The 22950-nt window shown below is 49.7% G+C and overlaps 1 protein-coding gene across 1 annotated transcript in view; it reads left to right on the top strand.

The window, feature by feature from the left end:
• The window catches only part of HINFP (histone H4 transcription factor), a 217313-nt gene that overhangs the window by 149286 nt on the left and 45077 nt on the right, over window positions 1-22950 (top strand). Inside the window, exons 9-10 of the mRNA XM_069614379.1 lie at window positions 443-581; window positions 11512-11636. Coding sequence (XP_069470480.1) covers window positions 443-581; window positions 11512-11636 — 264 coding nt within the window. The remainder of the gene's footprint in view (window positions 1-442; window positions 582-11511; window positions 11637-22950) is intronic.

The raw sequence follows: 22950 nt of genomic DNA, 5'->3' as shown, positions 1-22950 counted from the left end.
AAGCTTGTAGGGGTGTTATTTTTGGAGAAGCGCTTACATCCAGGGATACTTTTGAATGTTTACTTGGTTAAGGCTCTTGGTTGTGGGCCAATTCCCTGGCAGAGCAGCCCCCAATCACTCTAAAATATGCTAATGGCGCAGCCTCACACGCACTGACCACTAGAATTGCAAAGCATCTATTCATGTCTTTAGCACGTTCAGTGGCATCTAGGGATGTTAAGTAAGCGCAACATGAAGAGGTGCCTTCTCCCCATAATTGGTAATCTGTTAAAATGGAGCCCAAGTTTCAAAGAGCATTGTCAGTGAAGTCGATTTTGCAGATTGATTCATCTTTTTGGGGTTGCTTGTTTACAGACAATAGCTCAGTTCATTATAAAAGTCACTTTGTTTTAGAAACTGGGCACACTGCTGACCTTCCTTCATCACCAAATGTGTTTTTCAGCTGCAAGAGCTTAATGGACCTGAGACGACACCTGGACACTCACAGCAAAGGTCCTGCATACTGCTGCGAGTCTGAGAACTGTGACTTCAGTGCCCGGTCCCAGGCCTCCATCAAGGCTCACTTCCGGAAAGTCCACGAGGTATGTGGCCTGGTGCTCCTTGGTGCTAATGGAAACGTTGAGATTCAGCAGTGTTGGACTGTGGTGTAAACAGATCCATGAAATCACTGCACAGCCTGTAATGCTGACTATGAAAATGTCGACCTCCATTACAGTGGGCACATAGATCACTGATGCCTGCGTCCCCCCATCCGCTCTCCCCCTTCACTTAGCTTCTTGGGCGGCACACACTGAAGTGTGACGCAGACTCCCCTCTCCTTGTGCCGTCGCTTTCTACCCACTTACATTTTTTTTTTTTTTTTAAATATATTTTTATTTTATCTCAACCAAACAACATTAAAACAAAACATAAATAAAACGCATCAAACAACAAAACCAAACAAACAAAAAATAAGGCACTGCAATCCCCATCCCTCCCCCCTATGAGCCTGTAGAGTGTCCGCCTTCAGTGTCCGTTCCGTGCGGTGGGGCCTCATCGCTCACAAGTCCAGCCGAGGCCGATCCCGCACCAAACAGCTCAGTTAACAATAACTTCCATGCCGTGAGAGAGCCTATTTCTTCCTCATCCCCTGCCATACTGCCATCTTGCCACACTGTCGTTTCGGCATTGTCCCATTTTTGGAGATCGCGCCACCAGACCTCCACTGGCGGCTTATGACATTTCTTCCCCCCCATGGCTATCCTACGTTTGGCAAGCACATAGGCCAGATCTTTAAGTTTCTCAACATGTCGAAGCTTACGCGCCCTGGGATACCCTCCCAGCAAACAAGCCCAAGCCGAATCCACCTTAAGCGTGATACCCCTCCCTGCCAGCCTCTGCGCCACTTCACCCCAGTAGGTTGCAATCACTGGGCACGCCCAGAACATGTGTATCATGTCCGTATTCTCTTCGTTACACTTGGGGCACGCCTGGCGCCCACTATCCAGAAATTTGGAAATTCTAAGGGGGGTCATATATGCCCTGTGCGTAATATAGAGCTGTATCTGCTTGAACCTGGCGTTCCTCGATACCTTTTTATGGTACCCCAGGGCGCGCTCCCACATCCCATCCGACATCGGGGCCCCCATCTCCGCTTCCCACTCCAGTCTCAGGTGCCCCAAATCCTTCCCAACCTTTGTCATCAACATCTCGTACAACCTAGAGACCTCGTGCCCACCCTCTGATGCGTCGTACATTGTTTCCAGCGTGGCATCCGGTTCATCGGCCAAAGTAGTTTCGGGCCACGTGCTCCGGACCTCCCGGACCACCCTATGATATGTTACATATTGACCCCTGTGTAGTCCCGACCCTGCCTCCAGTTCATCGAACTCCATCAGAGTCCCATCCTGCCAGATGTCGCCCATAGTGATCAACCCCACTGACTCCCAATATGTCCGGATAATAGCTCTCAGCTGCCCGTCTTCCTTTGCCAGGGCGACCAGAGGTAACTGCGGCATACACGGCAAGGGGTCACCCATCATCCGACAGGCACGCCGCCATATGTTCCCGCCAAGGGCTAGCATCTTAGGACGCTCTCTCATCCGTGAACCAGTCACCCAGATCACCTCCCGCAAATAGAAGGGGGAACAGTCTCTTCCTAGCAGCCTGTGTTCGGAGGTCTCTTCATCTGAGAGCCACCTGACCACGTATTGCAGTTGCGCTGCAATATAATAGGCCTCAAAGTTTGGCAGCTTCACGCCACCTTTCTCGTAAGAGTTCTGCAATTTTCATAATGCGACCCTGTTGCGCGTGCCGTGCCACAGGAAATTCCTACACACGCTATGTAACTTAGCGAAAAACTTCCTAGGTATCATATACGGGATGTTATTAAAGTAATGCAGGAGCCTGGGACACCACCATTTTAAGCATAGCTCCACGACCCATCATCGCTAAAGGCAATCTTTCCCAGAACCTCATGCACTTATCAATCTTTCCCACAGCTAGCTCAGTATTATGCCTGTGTTCTTCCTCGGTCGTGTGATACACGTCAATGCCCAGGTACCGGAAGGAGCTCGTTGCCCACGGGATCCGCAGCACTGGCAACCTCTCCACCGGTATCCCCACATAACTGCCTAGCGGGAATAGTGCGGATTTCTGAGGGTTGACCGCTATGCCGGACAACCAGGCGTACCTCTCCAATACCTCCAAGATATACTGCAAATGCTCTTCCGGATGTTTCAGGTATAACAGCATATCGTCTGCATACAGGGATATAAGATGGCACTCCCCTCCCACCTCTATACCCACCGGGTCATACTGCTGGCGGAGGTAGATTGCTAAGGGTTCGAGGGCCAGTATGTACAACATTGGGGACCAAGGACACCCTTGCCTGGTGCCTCTGCCTAACTGCCATCTATCTGACACCACTGCGCCCGAACGGACCCTAGCCAGAGGCGCACTATATAATAGCTCGGCCCACCTCATGTAGCCTGGTCCCAGTCCAAACCGCCCCAAAGCCGCCAGCAGCCACGGCCATCGAACAGAGTCGAACGCTTTAACCGCGTCCAACGCCACTATCGCCATTTCGCTGTCCTCACTGCCTCCCCATTCCACCACCCTGTGAAGGCGTCTGTGATTGCGAGTAATATTCCTGTTCGGGACATAGCCCGTCTGGTCAGGATAGATCAGCTTGCCTATTACCCTCCGCATTCTGGCCGCCAGGACAGCTGTTAGGATCTTGCTGTCCTGGTTCAGCATCGACAGGGGCCGGTAGGAGCCACAATCATGTCCCGGTTTATTGGGTTTGGGGAGCGGTACTATAATCGCCTCCCTGAGTGATTCCGGCAACCGCCCCACCTCAAACGCTTCATTAAACATCTCCAGCATGGGCGGGAGCACCTCCTCTCCATACGCTTTATAAAATTCACTGGGGAACCCATCCGCTCCTGGGGCCTTGCAAGTGGGTAGCTGCCGCACAATCTCCTGCAGCTCCTCCAGAGTGATCGGAGCATCCATCTCCTCTCGCTCTTCGTCACTTATCCTGGGCAGGCCTATGTCTTCAAGTACTACCTCTATCTCCTCCCGGCTCCCCCCTTCTCGATCCTCATATAATGCTTGATAATATTCCGCGAATGCCCCATTCACCCCTTCCTGGGTGTCCTCCTCCACGCCCTTTTCAGTGATAACTGATCGGATCGGGGTTCTCGGGGTCTCGCTCTTATACAGCCAAGCAAGAAGCCTGCCCGTCTTGTCCCCCCCCCCCCCGCATGCAACCTCTCAATGTACTTCCTGTAATTCAGATTACAGAGCCTGTCCCAGTGTTCTGCGCACCTCTGCTGCAGATTGGTGACCGCCTCCGTATCAATCCCACCCTCCCCCAGCTCTTTCTCCACCTCAATCTCGGCCTTACGCAGATCAGCCAGGACTCCACCCATTAATCCCTTGGACTTCGAAATGGCAACCCCCCTCATTACAACCTTAAAGGCCTCCCACAAAGTACCAGCCGACTTGACACTACCTGTATTCGCCATAAAGTAAGCAACTATCTCCTCCCTCATGTCCTCCCTGAAGACTGGATCCTTGAGCGCTTCCGCCCTAAGGCGCCATGTTGGAATTCGCGCACGTGGGGGACAAAGCTGCCATCGCATGACCAGGGGCGAGTGGTCCGAAAGGACTCTCGCCCTATAGTCTATCTGGTCACACTCCGCGACAACGTCCGGAGTGGCGAAAAAGTAATCCAGCCTTTTGTGTAACTGGTGCGGGGCCGAGTAATGCGAATATTGCCTCACGCCAGGGTGTCTCGTCCTCAACACGTCTGCCAGGCCAAGGTCTACCAGCAGCGCCAGCAGTACCCTAGCCGCCGGGCTGGGCCTGTCCACCCTGTCATCCGACCTGTCCTCCTTGGGGGTTTAGTACACAATTAAAGTCCCCTCCCCAAATCACCGGACCCCCCATCCCTTCACCCAGTCTAGTGATCAGTGTCCTAAAGTATGTCGCCGTGTCACGGTTGGGAGCATAAGTATTTATAATACACACTACTTTATTTTCCACAAGCCCCCTTACCATGACCAGCCTCCCATCAGACTCCACAACTTCCCCAAGTAGCTTAAACGGGACATGTGGTGCAACCCAAATCAGCACACCTCTAGCATAGGCAGAATATGTAGATCCAACTACTGTCCCTCTCCACTTTCTCCCCACCAGTTCCAGTTTGTCCCGTGTCAGATGTGTCTCCTGTAACAAGGCGATGTCTATCTTTTGCCTTTTCAGGTACAACATGACCTTGTTACGCTTAAGATAGCTGTTAAGCCCCCTAACGTTCCACGTTAGTATCCTAAGGTCCCCCATGATGTATCAGTGACTTCCATCTCTCTCCCAGGTCTACTCGCCTCCCCCCTACCTCAAAGTCCCCCATTCCCAGTTTCTCACCCAGGCTCATATAAAAACTGACCCACCCCACCCCCCTAACCCAACCAACTGCCCAGCTCCATCCCTGGATCTCAGGCATCCCTGTGTTCGGTTCTCTCTGGAACCCAAGTAGAGAACCCGACAGGGTGTCACCCCACACACAGTGACTAAACTAAACTCAAACTGGGGTACAAAGAACAGCCCCCGGAGGCTCCCCTCCCGCACTTCCGTATCCGCGCACACGGACCATGTTTCAAAGTCCTAACGCATACACTACCAAACAAAGTCACAAAGACTATATTCCAGTCCCAATGTTCATAGCCCAACCGGGCCCGCAGCGTCACTTATCTCTTCCCGTTCTATCTGCCGTCCGCTCATCTGGCTCCTGAGGACAGTTTTGTGCATCGAGCCATTCCATGGCCTCCTCCGGAGTGTCAAAGAACAGCATCTTAGTCTTGAAGAAAACCTTCAATCTGGCCGGGTAAAGCAACATATACTTGTACCCTGCTGCCCGCAATCGCCTCTTGACCGCCCCAAAGTTCATGCGACTGCGCTGCACTTGCAAGGTGTAATCGGGGTAAGCAGTAATGGTCGCCTCTCCTCGCCGTATGGTGCCCCCCTTACGAAAGTGCTCAAGGATCCTTTCCCGATAATTGAGGATCTTGGCGATCACAGGCCTAGGTGGGTTCCCCGGCGGTGGTCTTCTGCTCAAGGCCCTGTGCGCCCTCTCCACTGCAAACCCCTGCGACAGGGCTCCCCCAGTGATCTCCTGCAGCAGCAAGTTCTCAATAAACTCCGTGGGATTCTGGCCTTCAGCCCCCTCCGGCAGGCCCACGATGCGAACGTTGTTTCTCCGGGCACGTCCTTCCGCCTCTTCAGCCCTACTTTCCAAGTTGCCCACCCGCTGCACCAGGGCATGGATATCGCACTTATGTGCAGTGCAGTCCGCCACAGTAGGGCCCATCTCCTTTTCCAAAGTTTCCGTGCGCTCAGCCAGGGCTCGCACATCCTGCCTCAGGAGGTTCACGTCCTCCTGCACCGCCCCAACCTGTAGTTCCAACGCAGTTTTCAATTCGGCCACAGCAAGTTGGAGCTTGGTCTCCCACGTCGCCTTCAGGTCCGCGATCGCAGCGAGGACCTCCTGGTTCGCACCACCGGCGGCCATCTCCTTGGTCTGAGCCTTATCCTTGCTCCTGGCACCCTCCAGGCCGGGCGACGTCTTGGCGTATTCGTCGAGCGTGGGCTGTTTATTCTTCGCCCTCAGAAGCTTGTTCGACATATCTCCAGTCAGGAGCGTCCCTCTGGCCGCGCTCCGGTCCAGGCCAGGGAGGCACTGTGCCCATACACCACGACTCTGTTGAGAGTCCCAGCTCGCCCAGCAGTCTCAGGCACCGCTGTTGTCCGGCGCTCCCCCCAGATGGGCAGGGTCGCGCTGCCCCCTTCGTACCGCTGAGAGGGCGCACGTATGTTGTGGTCCCAATCTACCGCTCCTTTGTCCCCTCGTCAAGCGGCGGCGACCATTTTGTCGTCCGTCGAGGTCTCGCCACCAGTGCTTCATTAGGCTCTTAAGTATCCGTGCGCACTACGAACCCGTGTAAAAATGTGTCCTCGCGTGCAGCCGGACTTCATGTACACAGTTTTCCAATCTTCGCCAAATCACAGCGGTCCTTGCGCGGTATCAGTCGGATTATGTACGGATCAGCGGGAGTTCCCGTACAGGCACGTCTTTTCACATGGCTTCCAAGCCACGCCCCCCTTCTACCCACTTACATGGGTCAGCGCTGGCGCCACAGGGTCCCTTCCCCCCCTCCCCTTAAATTTCTTGTCCCCGCTCTCCCATCCAATGGAAACGGGGGACAGCCCCTGACCCCCATTACACTGACTAAGAGGAGCAGGGGATACCACCGCTCCCCTTAGTCGGTGTAATGGGGGTTGGGATTTTTGTAATGTGCAAAGGCGCAGTTTGGGTAATGAGCAATGTTTTTAAGTCTGTCATTGAGCGATACTGTGTAAAACATGTTTTTATAATTCTAATTTTTATAATTGGTTATTTATAACGCGCTTAATAACCAGAGGTTTCTAAGTGCGGACCCGGGCATCGAACCTCTGTTGCTCTGCGTCGTCTGGCTTCCAAGGTGAGCGCGTTGACCCCGAGCTATCCTTCCAAACTTGTTCCATCAAGTATTCAAGAAAAGCATCACTTTAGAACTTATCCTGAAGATCCAAGAGCCTCAAGGAGTGAACTGTACGAAATGAGCCTTCCGACTCCCACAGGTATAAGACCACACGTGTCTTTGCTATTTGCAGAGCTGCATACCCTCGCTGCACTGACATTTCATCCCTAGAGTAACCGAGGCGCAGAAGATATCTGCTAAATGCATCTCCCAGAAAGAAGTCTATCGGATTCTCCAAGTGTCTAGCTCTGCCTCAAGGGGCATATGCTGAACGTGACCCCAGTATCTGGGGTCTAAGAACAAAGTAGGAAAAGGTATATTTAACTATAGGTCTCTGATGATGGAACCCTCCCTAAATAATCAGCCAGGCCTGATCCCTGAAATCCCTGAACACCTTTTTTAAAACGGCATTGGCAAAGCCAACAGTTTTGCCTTTTGTGTAGGTATGGGACAGGCATTTGCCAGTCACTGACATAAACTACCTGACCAGAAGATGGCAGCATCTGTGAAAATTGATTAAGTATCTGTGGATATGATGTCAGTGCCTGCCAAATGCCCATCTCTATGCATGCCACAATAGTTGGCTTTGCTAATCCATAGTTTTTAACAGAACTTTAGTGCAAGTATCAAATGCAAGGACAATCTTACTGCTTATAAATCAAGCGGCTGAAGACCTTCTTGTTTAAGACTTTACTACACCTGTGGTACATTTGCAGATTAATTAAGCCATTAACTCTCAGCCGACTGCTTAGAAATAACATTGGCAGGCCAATATTTTATATTCCTGCTTGATAGAGCTAGCTTGAAGATTTCCAACAAGCTGGTCATGGACGGGGAGGGGCAGATAGTGGGTGGGACTGGCCATAAGGATTAGCATGGCCATGGCCATGGCCAGTCAGTGGGTGGGCAAATTAGCAAACGCGCACAAGGCTCTATTTCTCCTCACTTATCCTCTCCCTCCAATGAGATAGTTTTGGCTCATAAGTGGCACGTAAGCTAAAACCTAAATTTAAATAACCAGTTCTGTGCAAATAAAAGGGAGAAAATTCACTCGAGGATTCAGAGAGAAAATGGACTGCTACCTTAGATTGCTGAGGTGGTTGATTCTGCAGGGTCCTAGAATGGTTGGAAAAATACTGCTTTCCAGCTTTGTCCAGTGTACACAAGATGTTGATTTACTCGTCTTGGCCAGGAGGGGTTTAAACGCTCCCCATGAAAAGGCACAACCGAGCATAGTGAGGGAGCCGAAACCAACTCAGTGGTTTTCTCCGTGTGCTGGGGGTGAGGGGGAGGAGGGCAATCGGAGGCGTGGGGGGGCAGAAGAAGTGGTTGAAATGGTGCATTTTGCAGCATACTTTCTGTGAACAATTTGGTGAAGAACCAATCTGTTACATTTATATTTTGTAGAGTAACCCATGAAATGATCCAATAGATGTAAGTTGCCAACAGTGCACAGGAACATTTTACAACTGTTTCTTGAGGAATTTGCCCACAATATATGCCAGTATAAATAAATCTTCATGCTGGCTGTGCCCGTACATGTCCATGCAGACTGCAAAAATACGCCCACGTTATCATATAAGATATTAGATCCTGGGTGACGAATCAGTGGACCAGGTCCAGGCCATTACATATTTGGGGTACAATCTTACAAATAGGGTTAGTGTGAAACTATGGAAACAGAGCCTTGACGAGAAGGCCTGCAAACTTAAATCCCAAACAAATTTTTTGAGAGTGAAGGTTTGCAGATTTTCTTTGATACAGATAAGGCGGTACTATCTTGCCAAATGTGATTCCATCTTACTTTATGGCCTTGATATTTGCACCCGTGATATGAGTCTGATTCTTAATAGCATTCAGGGAAAGTTGTGGACAGAGCTACTGGGTTTATCTATGGCAGTGCCCAATTTAGTTATCCGCCAGGAGCTCTGCCTTATATCTCTCAAAGCTAGGTACCTTTGGAAACAACTTTCCCTGTTTAGGAGAATAAGTGACTCTCCGATAAACACTCTATATGCAACTTTAAGAGAGGTTGCTAGATCAGAATTGGGTTTATCCATGGGAACGTTTTGTGCTAAAATGAATTTAATACTACTTTCCCTTGGCTTAACTATATAGAAGATCTTGGGCAATGCCCAGGACTGGTGAAGAGGCTTCTCTTCAGGACAGACTGGGTTGAAATGGTCGATTTTGTCAATATTACTCTACCTATAAAGAATATTTCAATATTCCAATTTTGGCCACGCTATGGAATGCCTGCCCCTCTACCTTCAGAGGTTTCCGTGTGATAGGGTAAGAACCAGTTATATGCGTTTTAGGCTCAACCAGGTACCGACTCTCGAGAGGACATGGCACTGGGGTAATAAAGATGTGTGAGGTTCTAGTTCTCTTGACTTTCGGTGTCGTTTTTGCAGAGATATCCACTCCCAAGAGACACTGAAGCACTTATCATATTTGCTTTATCATTGATGCCCAGTTAAAAAAGGCAATGCCAAGTAGGAAATTGCTAGAAAATGTATAACCACCCTTCAGAGGCCCGCTCCCCAGCGCACAGACAATCGCAGGCTTTCAGTTGTGCACCCATGCACATTCACAGCATTTATAACGTTCACCCACGTACCCATAACCTACAACATCACTCAAGTGCACACCCAAATAACATGCACCCATTCCTTTACACGCAGCAAGGCACATGTACAGTAGCTTACCTGCAGCCCCGGTCCAGAATCTCCTCAGCCTCAGGACAGGCTCCCACAATGGCTCCATGAATCCACCCTTTCTGGTTTCTGCAGATGCATGGAGGAGCCGGAGCGTTCTTTGCAGGGAATTTCCCAGAAGATTTGAATGTGTGGGGAGGCTCGTGGGCGCCCATGCACACATTCAGAGGGTATCCCTACATATTTTCCCCACCAAAATATCACCGTACATATGGTTGTTTGTCTCGCCATAGACGATATTTTGGGGGGGATAATTTGTGGGAGCGGGGGTTGCAGGGGTGTCCCCATGGAGGATCCATGGCACAATATCTCCGCAAAAATATGGCGATATTTTTGTATCGCACTATTTCTGCGGGGATATTAACACATGGAACCATTCAGAGCTGCTGTACCCTAGCCTGCATCCCTAATGGACTATGCCAGGCTGGGGAAGCAAGATGCCTCTGTCCATGCATGGCCCATTGAACATGCGTGCTGTGGTACACCAACTTTTAAAGGGGAACCATGACAGTTTGGGTGAGCCGAGGAGTATTGGCTCAGCTGCAGCAGCTCGGCTGCTTGCTACAGCTGAGCGAGCACTTGATGTTTTCACTGGGCTGTCTTGGCAGCTCTTTGGATCTTCCCATCGCCCAATATGGACAAGCTGCCCCTGCCTGTAGTTGCCCAAACCCCTTTCGCCTCGGAACGCCATTGGGTGCATGTTTTAAGTGTTTGGCAAGGCCTGCTACTCTCGACCAGCTGAACTCTCTGCTCCCTTGCTGAAAAACACCTGCTAGCCTTTTGACATGTGAATTGCTGCTAATCTTTGCAGCCCCAGGAATAGTGACTGGAAGTTTTGGGTTTATGTCCAGTAGTGGCAAAGATCGCCCATTTTGACGGGCAGAGCGCTAAGTTGGAGCCCTGCTGAATCAAATCATTGTCCATCTAGGTTAGACCTACTGCAGCTTTCACAATCTGTACCTGGGTCTCCGGATGGTCCAGAAGGATCATTGGAATGTTGTGCCACTTGTTGTCTTCTACAAGTAGAGCTTTTTCATTGAGGTGATTTCCCTGGTCCCAAGGTTCTCGATGATCCAGTTATTGGCATCAGAAAGGGCTCTCTGCAGCTCCAGCATGGGATATATTGCCTGGGAGAAGGCACGTGTAGTGGCTTCACTTGCCTCCCTTCTCTACGGGTGCTGCTGAGGAAGCAACCCCAGCGGGGTGATTAAGCATGCACGTGCATTAAAACAATAAAAGAATGAATATATCTGGGTGGCTCACCCTGTATTTTTCCATCCCTGTCAAACCAATTGGGTCACCACAAACTTCACCCTAGACCCCGTTTATTCTGAGGACCCTGAAAGGCTGGCCCATATACCCTATCGCAAGATTCTGGAGTGGATTATGGAAGCTGATAATGGCACATTTCAGAGGAAGGGGGGGGCAATGAATTGGGACTTCTATTTTCAATCCTGTACCTTGAGGGTTGGGTGGATGTTGATGCTATGCCTTCAACTGGCAAGGAAGTCTGTTTTTTTGTTTTATTGTTGTGATTCAGGGGTCTGTAGCAGCTTTCCTAGCACCACCTACTCATCCCATTAAACCCCCCACCCCCCTTTTTGAAAATGGCTATGTTGGGACTAATTTGAATGCCATCCATAAAATCCACAAATCCATGGGAAGGGGGTGGGGGATGTGTTTTAGTGTTTATTTTTTTCTTTTAAATAATAAATGTATGCTCTCTTAATTAGGGGGACGAAGAGCCGAGGTACAAGTGCCATATCTGTGAAAAACGCTTCTCACGCGGTTACAACCTCACCCTGCATCTCCGCAAGAAGCACGACTTCAAGTGGCCCCCCGGTCATCCACGCTTCAGGTATGTTGAAGTTAAGGCACCTTTGAGTAACTATACAAGGGGTTGTGAGGAGTACTGTGACAGTTAATCTGTGTGCGTTTGAGGGACCCGATCATGACTTAAGTTATGTGGGTTACCTCTGTCTATGGATTCCTTTGTCTCCCCACCACATAGCATTTTATAAATGAAGGCTCCCTGTTTTCCGTTTTACTCATTTGCACACATGAATACAGACCGAAGTCACACTGTCCTCTAACTGTATTCATTTATAAGCCTGGAAAGTGGGTGTCTCTGCTTGGTTCTCCATTCTGCCAGCCATTCGTTGCAGGCCAACCATTTTTCAAATGGTGTGCAAAACAATAAAGTGATCTCTTAATTGTAGATGTTTACATTTCCCAGGTCTGCAACATTCCCAGAAGTAGCCATTATTTCTAAGTGCAAATGCATTTGGATTTGATATGCCAGAACCCAGTTTAATTTGTCTGCTACATGTCTGTCAGTGTTTGTTTTCGAAACCTACATATTTTTTTCATTCGAATGAATGCATCGCCTACTACCAGTGCAGGACTAATCGTCTCCTTTTTATGATGTTAGTGTTTATTTTTTCAGCACAAGCAAGCTTACATTATGTACTGTGGAGATACTTTGTTTCCCCTTTCCTTTGTCCTAAATAAAATGTGTTCTGATATTTGTTAATCTGCTTAGAATCACATGCTGTGCATATGGTCCGACATCCAGTGGTTACCGCAGAGTATTGCATCTTGTCTTTTGAGAATCGAAAGGGGACGTCGACATGGGCGTGCCTGTAACACTATCCATACGTGACATGTAGTGTACCCAGGATCCCTCCCGTGTCGAGGTCACTCCGATTTTTTTTTTTTTTTTTTTTTTTTTTCTCTGCCCAGCATACTGGTCGCCTTAATGCAGAGCTCGTCAAACGCATTGCCTATTGTCCCCTCGACCTTTAGTCGAATGGTTTATATAAAATAATTCAGATCACCCTATCCGTCCCCTATTTCAACGGCTGTTCCAGATCTCCGCCGAAGACCTTCACAACTTCAGCGGACGGTGATCCAGTTGGCGCTGCCGACCACGTGGCCAGGCCTTCCACCGGCCTACACAGTAGTGACAGTGGGGTCGGGTGGACATTTCTGTACAATTTGAGAATGCCTTTCCATTTTTCTTCCTCTTTCCCTTTTGGTCTTCGTCACTCTACCCATCCTCAGCTATGGAGAGGACTCCATTTAGGTTTTGCCCCATTTGTAAGGGCAAATTTCCCTGGAAAGACTAGCACAAGTGGTGTAACCGTTGCTTGCCCCTCGATCACAAAGAAGTAGGATGTGCGGATTGTAAGCTCCTCCGTCCTATTCATTCATATTGACTAGACTGCTCACTTTGGTTCTGCTGGGTACTCCTTAGTACTCTGCGCCTCTTCCTCTCAGTTCTTGGGAGACTGATCCATGTAATACAGAGCTCATCCTCGTCTTGGTATTAAGGAAGGGGCAATCTATTTGGGAAGTCGCTACTCTTCCTCACCCCAGTACTTTATTGGAAATATTAGAAAACATGGCAACAGTAGTGATGGCATTGGTATGTGTTGGAGAAGGTGGGCTATGGGGATACCACGTTCTCCCCATGTCGTCGCTAATCCCATAGGGCGCTTCATTCCGATGAGATCCACCCGCTGAGTACCACCCCTAGGGGGACTATTGGGTAGTGGCCTCACCTCACTGGAATCATGGGAAGGGGCTCCACCTAGGGGAGAAGTGACGACACCCGGGGATTCCTCACACTATTCAAAATGGCACCTCCATATGCTTGGAGTCCTGTTCAAAATGGCCAGTCATTTGTTCGCCGTCATTGCCAGGTGGCGGAGGGTCCCTTTTCTTAAGGCTTCTTGCTGAAAACCTCTGAATGGTCTCCCGTGTGTTGAGCTGACAGGAAGTTAGGAGTGGTTCTCTCTGCCACAATCGACATTCTCCCACTGGCTTGGTTGTTGCTGGCCAGATTTTGCCAGGCTGGATGTCCACCTTTGAACAGCCACCTTAAAGTTGAATGTTTCATGGGTGCTTCTTGTAGGGCTGAGGTCGCTCACAGCCTGAATTCTGTATAGAGATGAGCTGGACCCAGAAACCAAGTAGACTACTGGTGCTGAGAATAACCGAAGACGACAGTGGTGCTGGGGTATTGCTGAAGAAACCAGCAATGTAACAGCCAATGCCACTGTGTCGCGAACCCTGACCTTCTGTTCTATGGGGAAGTCCTCTTCGAGCTGCCTTTCTCCCTTTCGTCTGCTATTGCCTGTTTTCATTTGTTGGAACGTGCACCTTTTTTAAATATATATATTTCTGAGGCTTGTGGAATCTGCTTAGATCACATGCTGTGCATAGGCCGACATCTAGTGGAAGCTGCAGAGTATTTGTTTTTCGAAACTCAAAAATGGGCGTCGACACAGGGCGTGCCAGTAATACTATACCTAGTGTGACGTCCACTGTACCCATGAACCCTTACGCGTGTAGGACCCTCAGCCATACTTGTTGGAAGCATTTCACAGAGTTCCCTGGCTTTCAGCCATATTTTGCTAAATCATATTATTTCCCCGTTTCTTCCACTCCCATGTTAAGACATTGAATTTCGAAGATCGACGCCGGCCCGGAGAAGAAACAACCGTCGAGAGCTGCACGACGGACTTTGGGCCTTGGAAGGCCTCTGGCCTCGGCCCTGCAAGTAGGGAGAGTGGGGGGTGGAAACATACTCTACACTCTTATTTTTCCTACACACACTAGCCCGCTGCCACAGGGTGCTTATGGAGGGTACCCCTTTCAAATTTTGCCCCAAGTGCAACCGCAAGTATCCTTGGGTTGGCAAACATGCCACCTGTAACCTCTGCTTGCCGAGGGACCACCCTGAGGCAAATTGTCGAGCGTGTAGCCGGTTCAAGGCTAAGACACTAAAGGACCGCACGACCAAACGTTGGGCCCGCCACGCCAGGCAACTCGAGGCCATGAAAGCGGAGGGCACCTTCAGTGATGGCAGCAACGCCGTACTTTTGGACGGCGAGGGCAAGGAGGCGTCCAAAGATGCCCAAGCGCAAGTCCACGACCTCAGAAGACTGTCCGGCAGGGCAGTTATGGGGCGCACACCTGGCGACACGAGCGCTACCCTACACCACTTCCACACCTAAACACGCGAAGTCCAACCGAGACTCGACGCGTATGTCGAGTTCTCAGAAAGAGGCACACAGAGAGCGGTCCACCGAATCAGTGTCCTCTGGGCATTCTCGGTCAAGATCGCCACACGACACCAGGCAACTGTCCACAGTTGCCAAAGGTGCCTCACTCACCAAAGTCATGGAGGTAGGCTCGCCAGAAGACGAAAAGGACCGCCAGCCCCAGGCCGCACACGAGGATTCCGCTCCGGCAGACCATTCGGCGGCTGCTTCTGAATCTCGACGTCCTCACTCAAAGGAAAGGGACACTACCCCTGAATCTTGCCGCCAGGCGTCTAAAAGCACTGAGAAGGTGAAAACAGGGAAACACTCTTCTACTCACGGGGAAGGGGATAAACAACTGAAGAAACCATCTCACCTTTCTTCTGCACCACAGTTACATAAAGACAGTTCTAGATCTTCTGATAAGCATCTAGCCAAGACCCCTGTACAGGCCCATAGGTCCAGTCAAGTTATAGAAGGGGAATCCTCTCAAGAAAGGGTCATTTCCAGCTCCAAGAAATGGACCACTGAGGATATAGACAGGGTTATGACTAGAATGTCCTCCCCAGCACACTTCTACTCCAAGAACCCAGAACACTTCCTCACCTATACCCCTGACGGTGCTACTCCCTCAGGATCTGGGGTCCCGCAGCCACCTGGTAAGAAACCTCGGTTTGAGACTCCAATGCAAGGTCTGTCTACATCCAGCCTTACACCCAGTATAGTGCGGATCCACTACAGGATGGGGATCCAGACTTGGTACCGTTGGACGACCAAACCGGAGGGGACTATTATGGGGACGACGAGGACCAAGATGAGGAGGAAGATGACCTAGAAGTCTACAGAATAGACTCCCCTGTAAGCAAACAACCTCAAGTTACCGACTCTCCAGTCGGCAACCAGCTCCTCCTAAATGAGGTCTTGACTCGAGCAGCAGAGCACTTCCGCATAGACACTCAGGGAGCACAGGAGGAGAGGGACTTTGCTGAGGAACTAGTGGGAGAAAAGAAACCCATTGCCCAAGCCATTCCAATTCTCAAGTCCATCCGACGGAGAATCGAACCTTCCCTTCTCACTCCTAACCTCACAAGGGCAGTAAACCCCAGAATCGAGAAATTGTTCAGGGCAGCCCAATCGGACCCGCTTTACATAAGGGGTCAATTGAAGCCTAACTCCCTGGTAGTTACTAACACCCGGAAGAGGGTGGGGACACCTCTATCATCTGAGGCTCCCCCTGACAAGGAGAGCAAGTACATTTACGGTTTGGGAAGGAAGGTAGCCTCCACTTCCCAAGCAAGGATTGCCAACTCCACCACTCTGCTGGCTATTTAAAACTGCCACCAGTGGGAGCAGGTAGCTGCCCTCATTGACTCCGCACCGGAACTATTAAAGGGCCAGTTGGCCCAGGTCACGTCGGAGGGGAGAGCCGTGTCCGGTTGCATCCTTAAGGCAACCTTTGATGCTGCAGATAACGCGGGCAGGCTAATAGCAGAGAGCACTGTCATTAAGAGGCATGCTTGGTTAAGACAGCCAGGGTTTAAACCCGAGACACAAGCATACTTAATCGACATGCCGGTGGAACCTAATCTACTGTTTGGCAAAGCGGTAGAGGACGCATTAAAGACCGCCAAAGACTAGTATGATACTCTGGGTGCCTAGTCTAAGGATCGAAAAAAAAGGGTCAACAGGGCAAAGGATCGCATTTTTTTTTTTAAACATATATTTTTTTTAGGTTTTCGTATAGGTAAAAACAATGGTTTTTAGTAAAAAAAACAGGGGCTGGGGGGGGCCCACCAAAAATAAAAAAAAGTTTTAAAAAAAAAAAAATAAGAAATTCGATCCTTTTTGGTTTTCAGTCCTTTGGTGTCGATCCTTTGGCCATTCAACCCTTTGGTTGTCGATCCTTTGACCTCCAACCATACTCTGAATTCCCTGGGACAATTGACCAACAAGCCCCTTAATCAAAGAGGCAATGCTAATTTTCGTTGCCCACGCGGCCAAAATTCACAAAGAGGCTCCAATTATACACAGGGGCAGGGTACATCATGGGGCAACAACTAGCAGTTACCCAAAGCTACGGCAGAGAAAACATGAGGGGCCGTGGTAAGGGTAGAGGCAACCCCAGCAGAGGCGGCACGCCTCCCGCAAAACAGTGACGCTGCGCTCAGGATCCCTTCTCGCGCATCCCCAGTAGGGGGACGCATTTCCAACTTCACCCAAGCTTGGGAAGGGATCACATCAGACAGATGGGCGCTGTCCACAGTGTCCGCAGGATACTGAATAGAACTGCTCGAGCGTTACTGAAACTACCCTTCACTTCAAAAGATGCATTCCTTGGACCACCAAAAGATCCTCCTCGAGGAGATCGTCCATCTTCTAGCAAAGGACGCGATAGAACTCGTCCCGGGCAACCAGGTAAACAAGGGGATCTATTCAACTTACTTCGTTGTGCCAAAAAAAGATTTGACAATGCGCCCAGTTTTAGACGTAAGCCCTGCAAACAAGTATGTCAAGCCCCAAAGTTTCGCATGACTACTCTCCAAGAGGTAATCCCCCTCCAAAAAAAAAGGGGGGGGATTACATGGCAACATTGGATATGAAAGATGCCTATTTTCATATTTCCATGTTCCCAGCGCACAGAAGATTCTTGCGTTTCAAGGTGGACACTCTGCACTACAAGTTCAAGGTACTGCCCTTCGGCATAGCCTCGGCTCCAAGGGTATTCAACAAGGTACTGGCGGTGGCATACCTGTGCAGGGAGGCAATCCTGGTGTACCCTTACCTGGACGACTGGCTCATCACGGGGGAGACCCCAGTAATTCGCAGGTCAAACATTCAAAGAACGATCGACCTCTTCGATTTGGGTTTCTCCATAAACGAGAAAAATTCAAGTCTGGTGCCAAGCACCTCCAAGCAGTTCTTAGGAGCTGTCTTAGACACTCGAGGGGTTGGCCTTTCCATCAGAGGAAAGAATTCAGAATCTACTACTGCAAATTCCTTTTTACCAGCCCGGTGGCCAGATAAGGGTGCGCAAAGCGATGCGTTTGCTAGGCATAATGGTGTCATGTATTTACCTGGTTCCCCACGCGCGCCTGCGCCCCATGCAAGAATGGTTGGCGAAACAGTGGACTCGGGCAAGTGTTCAGTGGGACGATCTAGTGGTCGTTTCGCCAACACTGGTACCAAATCTTCACTGGTGGACAAGAGGGAACCTGTCAAAGGGGAAACCCTTTTACGATCCAGAAGTAAAGGCTGGAGTCACTACAGACGCATCCTTGTCAGGGTGGGGAGCATACCTCCTCCACCACACAGCTCAGGGTCTCTGGTCTCACACAGAAGCCAAGAATCATATAAATCTGCTAGAGCTTCTGGCAGTATTCAGAGCGCTTCAGGTGTTCGAGCCCCACCTGTTGAGCCTGTCAGTGCAGATCCTGACGGACAGCATGACAGCAATGTTTTACCTAAACAAACAGGGAGGGACTCGTTGTCATGATGCCTACCTCCAAGGAGCCAGGTCCGACCCAGCAACCCCAGAGGCAGGCATCATTTCCCCCAGGGGAGTGCCAGCGGGCCCAAGCTGGGGCCCTTTGGACTCAGTCCTGGCACCTTAGGCGCCAGGCTCATGTTGGACCTCTGTCCTGGCGCCTTAGGCGCCAGGCTCATAAAGCTAGACATGTGTTCAAGTGTTTTAATGTGCACTTACCTGATGCAGACCATGCTGCCACATCCAGGCCCTCTTGAGGCCTGAATAGGAACTACTTTACCTGTGGGACTACTTTCCACCCGGGTGTGGTCAGGGAAGGATACATACCTGATTGGAGGAAGGATACACACTTGGAACTTCTTCCAAAGCTATTTAAACCACACCCGATCAGCAACTCGCGCTTCGCGTTGTTCTGCTCCTCGCAGCTGGACGCTCACCGTGTCAGCTCCTGCATCTGGACTTCAGCCACGCCTGTCAGCATCCTGGGTCACCTGCAAAGGGAGACAAGAGACCTACCAGCTAATCTGCACCACAGAGACATCACCGACGATCCTGAAAGGGAAGACATCATTTTTAAAAGCATTTCGTTACGATCGCTGCAGCGCTGCATTTCACTCACCTTTCCTAGGTTCCTCCATCTTCAGCAGCGATCATCCGGATACACAGCCACTTCCCAGAGCCTAGAGAAAAAGACAAGAACAAGAGGTGAGAGAAGGAAGGGAATAGGAAAAGCTCAGTTTCCTTCTAAGACTTACCTGTTGGGTCATTCCCATTTCATTTCGGGTCTTGCTGCTTCCAAGCAGGACCCCGGCCCCTATGGGGAAAAAAGACAAAGACATTAGATGAGCGAATGCAAAAACATTACCTGAGCGCTCATCTAGGACTTACCAGAACGGCACGTTTCACTTCGGGTCGGCGCCATATCTCCGGCATTCCGAACCCCGGCCCCTATGGGGAAAAGACATCAGCGCTTTGTTGCAAGAAGTCTCCAAAGAAATCTTCATTCATCACCTGAAAAAAGACAATGAACATTATTATTTAAAGCTTGAACTTTTGAACTTGCAACAGAACTTTTACAGCGCCTTACCAGTATAATCAAGCTTACCTGAACTCCCATCCAACCTCAATCCAGTGAAGTAACTGGGTTCAACGCGCCCCTGCGTCAGAAGCAGGATGGAGAGCTCGTCCTTTCAGACCCTAAGGTGAGACTTCACAGGGAATCGTGGAAGGGTATCGTGGAGGGTTGGAAGAGAATGGGAGGCTTGAGCATAACTCAGTCAGTAGGTAATACTCCCTTTTCACGCACAGGGGAATATTCCTGCGAGCCGGAGAAGCCAGAGTAGAGGGCCCTTCCTGTCCATCTTCAGAGTCCTGCGCTTCACCATTGAAGAAGCATCAGCACTCGAAGCCAGACCTGCGCCTCCGTGGGAATCAGGTGAGCGTTACACTCGTTCGCCAAATCTCTCCAAGCTTGCCCAGAAAATTTGGAAATGGGCACTCAGACGGAACATACACCCATCATCTCAACATGTTCCAGGGGATCTCAATTCGCTAGCGGATGCTTTGAGCAGAGATCCCCTCCCAAGAGAACACGAATGGTGTCTACTCGGAGAAGTCGTAGAAGACATGTTCTCACAGTGGGGTTTCCCACTACAGACCTATTCACCATAAGTGAAAACAGGCAATGCCCAGGATTCGCATCCAGGTTCCCCCAGCCAGACTCCAAGGGGAACACCATGTGGATGAACTGGTCAGGGATGTTTGTCTACGCTTTTCCACCAACCCCTCTCTTGAGGAAGGTGGTCAACAAGATGCACAGGGAATCGATGACGCTCATCCTAGTTGCTCCCATGTGGGCGAGGCAACCGTGGTTCCCACACCTACGCAGACTAGCAGTGTGCGAACCCATCTGACTCCCGTGCTGGTACAACTTACTGTCTCAGCACCCAGGTCAAACAGTGCATCCTCAACCCAGCTCAATGAACCTGGCAGCATGGCTCCTGAAGTCAGAGTTTGGACATCTCAACTTACCACAGAGATGTATGGATATCCTAAAGGAATCTAGGAAACCTAACACGAGGCACTGTTACTTTGATAAATGGAAAAGATTTGTGATCTGGTGCCAGAATAAGCAAATCAACCTGGTTGATTGCACTCCTTCAAATATTGTCTGAAAAATGCTCCACCTGGCTGGTATTTAACTCACTCCAGGCACACCTGGTTGCGCTGTCAGCCTGCACCACTTCCCACAGCAAGGTTTCGTGGTGGAAGGTACCAGTGTTTAAAGCCTTCATGGAAGGGATAAAGAGAATCCACCCTCCAATTTCAAACCCACCACCTGGTTGGGTTCTTAATAGGGTGCTTGCTAAGCTCATGGGCCCACCCTTTGAACCCATGCATAAAGCCAGTCTCAAAAACCTGACCTATAAAACTGCCTTCTTAGTAGCCATTACAGCCATAAGATCCTTTCTTTACTGTTCATAAGGATAAACTGGTTCTACAAACACACCCTATTTCTCATCTAAGTTTATTTCTAAATTCCACGTTAACCAGTCCATCGAGCTTCCGGCCTTCTTCCAAGAACCCAAAACCTCTGCTGAGGTGAATCTACACACTCTAGATGTACGAAGAGCGGTCCTCTGCTATGTAGACCAGACCAGACCGCTAAGGAAAACAGACCAACTGTTTGTCTCCGTAGCTATAGGCAGAGAAGGAGATCACGTCTCTAAAGGTGCCATCTCCAAATGGATAGTCAATTGTATCCAATTATGTTACTCCCTTTCTGAAAAGACTCTGCCTTTTACGCCAAGAGCACACTCTACAAGAGGCATTGGGGCCACTCTGGCTTTCATTGCAAATGTACCCCTTGACACTATTTGCAAAGCAGCTACATGGAGCTCTATTCACACTTTTACTCTGCACTACTGCATTGACACTCAAGACAGATACTCAAGTGGGACAAGAAGTTCTAAGACATCTATTTGCTCATGACCCTTCTCACATCCCACCTCCTTCTTCTAACACTGCTCACTAATCTATGCACAGCATGTGATCTAAGCAGATTCCACAAGCCTCAGAAGGGGATACATTACTCACCGTAATCGTATTTCTGATGCTTGTATCTGCTTAGATTCACATGCGACCCGCCCTTCCTCCCCTCTGAGAGAAGGCGCATGGATGCTTGTAGTCTTGTCTTTCTATCTGCTTGGATAATCTGTACTCTCGCTACTCCTCATGTCAGAAAAAATACAATCTGAGGGTCCTACACGCGTGAGGGATCATGGGTACAGTGGACGTCGCACTATGGATGGTATTACTGGTACGCCCTGTGTCGACACCCATTTTTGAGTTTCGAAAAACAAACTAATACTCTGCAGCTTCCACTAGATGTCGGTGTAGTGGAGTGACTCCCAGCCTTCTTAGATTGACTTGCTAGGTTTATTGGTATCTTTACAAGCAGTCAATCAGGTTACATATAAGTTAGTTAGGACATATACAAACACTGGCAGCCCATCACCCAGGCCTCTCGCTGAACAACTGACCAGGTTAGAACATTCACCCATGCATTCCATTACTCGGGCATAAACACTCCACATGACATCACAACATTCCTTCTGCAAAGCCAAGCCATACACAACACATCTCCTCCTTTTACATAGCACATCACACACAGCAAAGCGTTACACAAAACATCTCCTCACACACACACCCCAACATATAAGCCATTCACACCGACTCACATCATCAGGGCTAGCACACAACACGTGCTCTGACACTCTACCACTCTCCTCATACCCGATGCACTGACCACGCACATCAGGACCAACGACCAATATCACTGTCACACTTCGGACCCTGATGAGGGTGGAAAGAGTCATAGAAGCGCACACAGTACAGCTAAACACATCCGCACCGCATGTGCACAGAGAAAAAAAAATATTATTTGTGGTAAATAAACCACAATGTCGGGTTAGTGTTTGACCTCGCATGCCCATCACCGCAGACATGCCCATACCAAAGTCTGGGGTGCTACCACCCGTACACACATACCCCTAGACCTACTGGGGGCGCTACCACCCAGATACCACACCAATCACCTTGCATGACTAACTTCAGTCACACCCCGACAATTGGTGGCGCTATCACCTCACACAGCTATACGTAGAATAACCATGCATAACCTATTATAGTCACGCCCCGACGGAACTGGTGGCACTACCACCAGAAACACACGTACACTGTTTAACCATGCGCAACTCATCACAATCACGCCCACACCAAACTGGAGGCGCTACCCCCAGATACCATACCATGTGGCTCTACCTCTCAAATACCCTTGTGGCATACCCATCCACATCCATACTGAATGTTAGGCTGAAGGCGCTACCCCCCAGTAACCACATTGAGAGGTAAGACGTGCTGACCTGGCACTCACACCATCAGCAACCATACTTATAAATTTCATATAAGCTTCACCCAAAACCAAAAACATGGGAGGCGCTACCCCCTCAATCACCAGACTGACCATATCAACACCCATGCAAGGGATAATTGAAGGCGCTACCCCCAAAATGACTAAACTGCCCGGATCCATACAGATCTTCCATACCCTACCCCATACATCACATATTACACAATAT

Source organism: Ambystoma mexicanum, chromosome 9, assembly GCF_040938575.1.
Source record: "Ambystoma mexicanum isolate Mex_15411 chromosome 9, UKY_AmexF1_1, whole genome shotgun sequence".
NCBI lineage: Eukaryota > Metazoa > Chordata > Amphibia > Caudata > Ambystomatidae > Ambystoma > Ambystoma mexicanum.
This window is presented reverse-complemented; position numbering and strand designations above follow the sequence as displayed.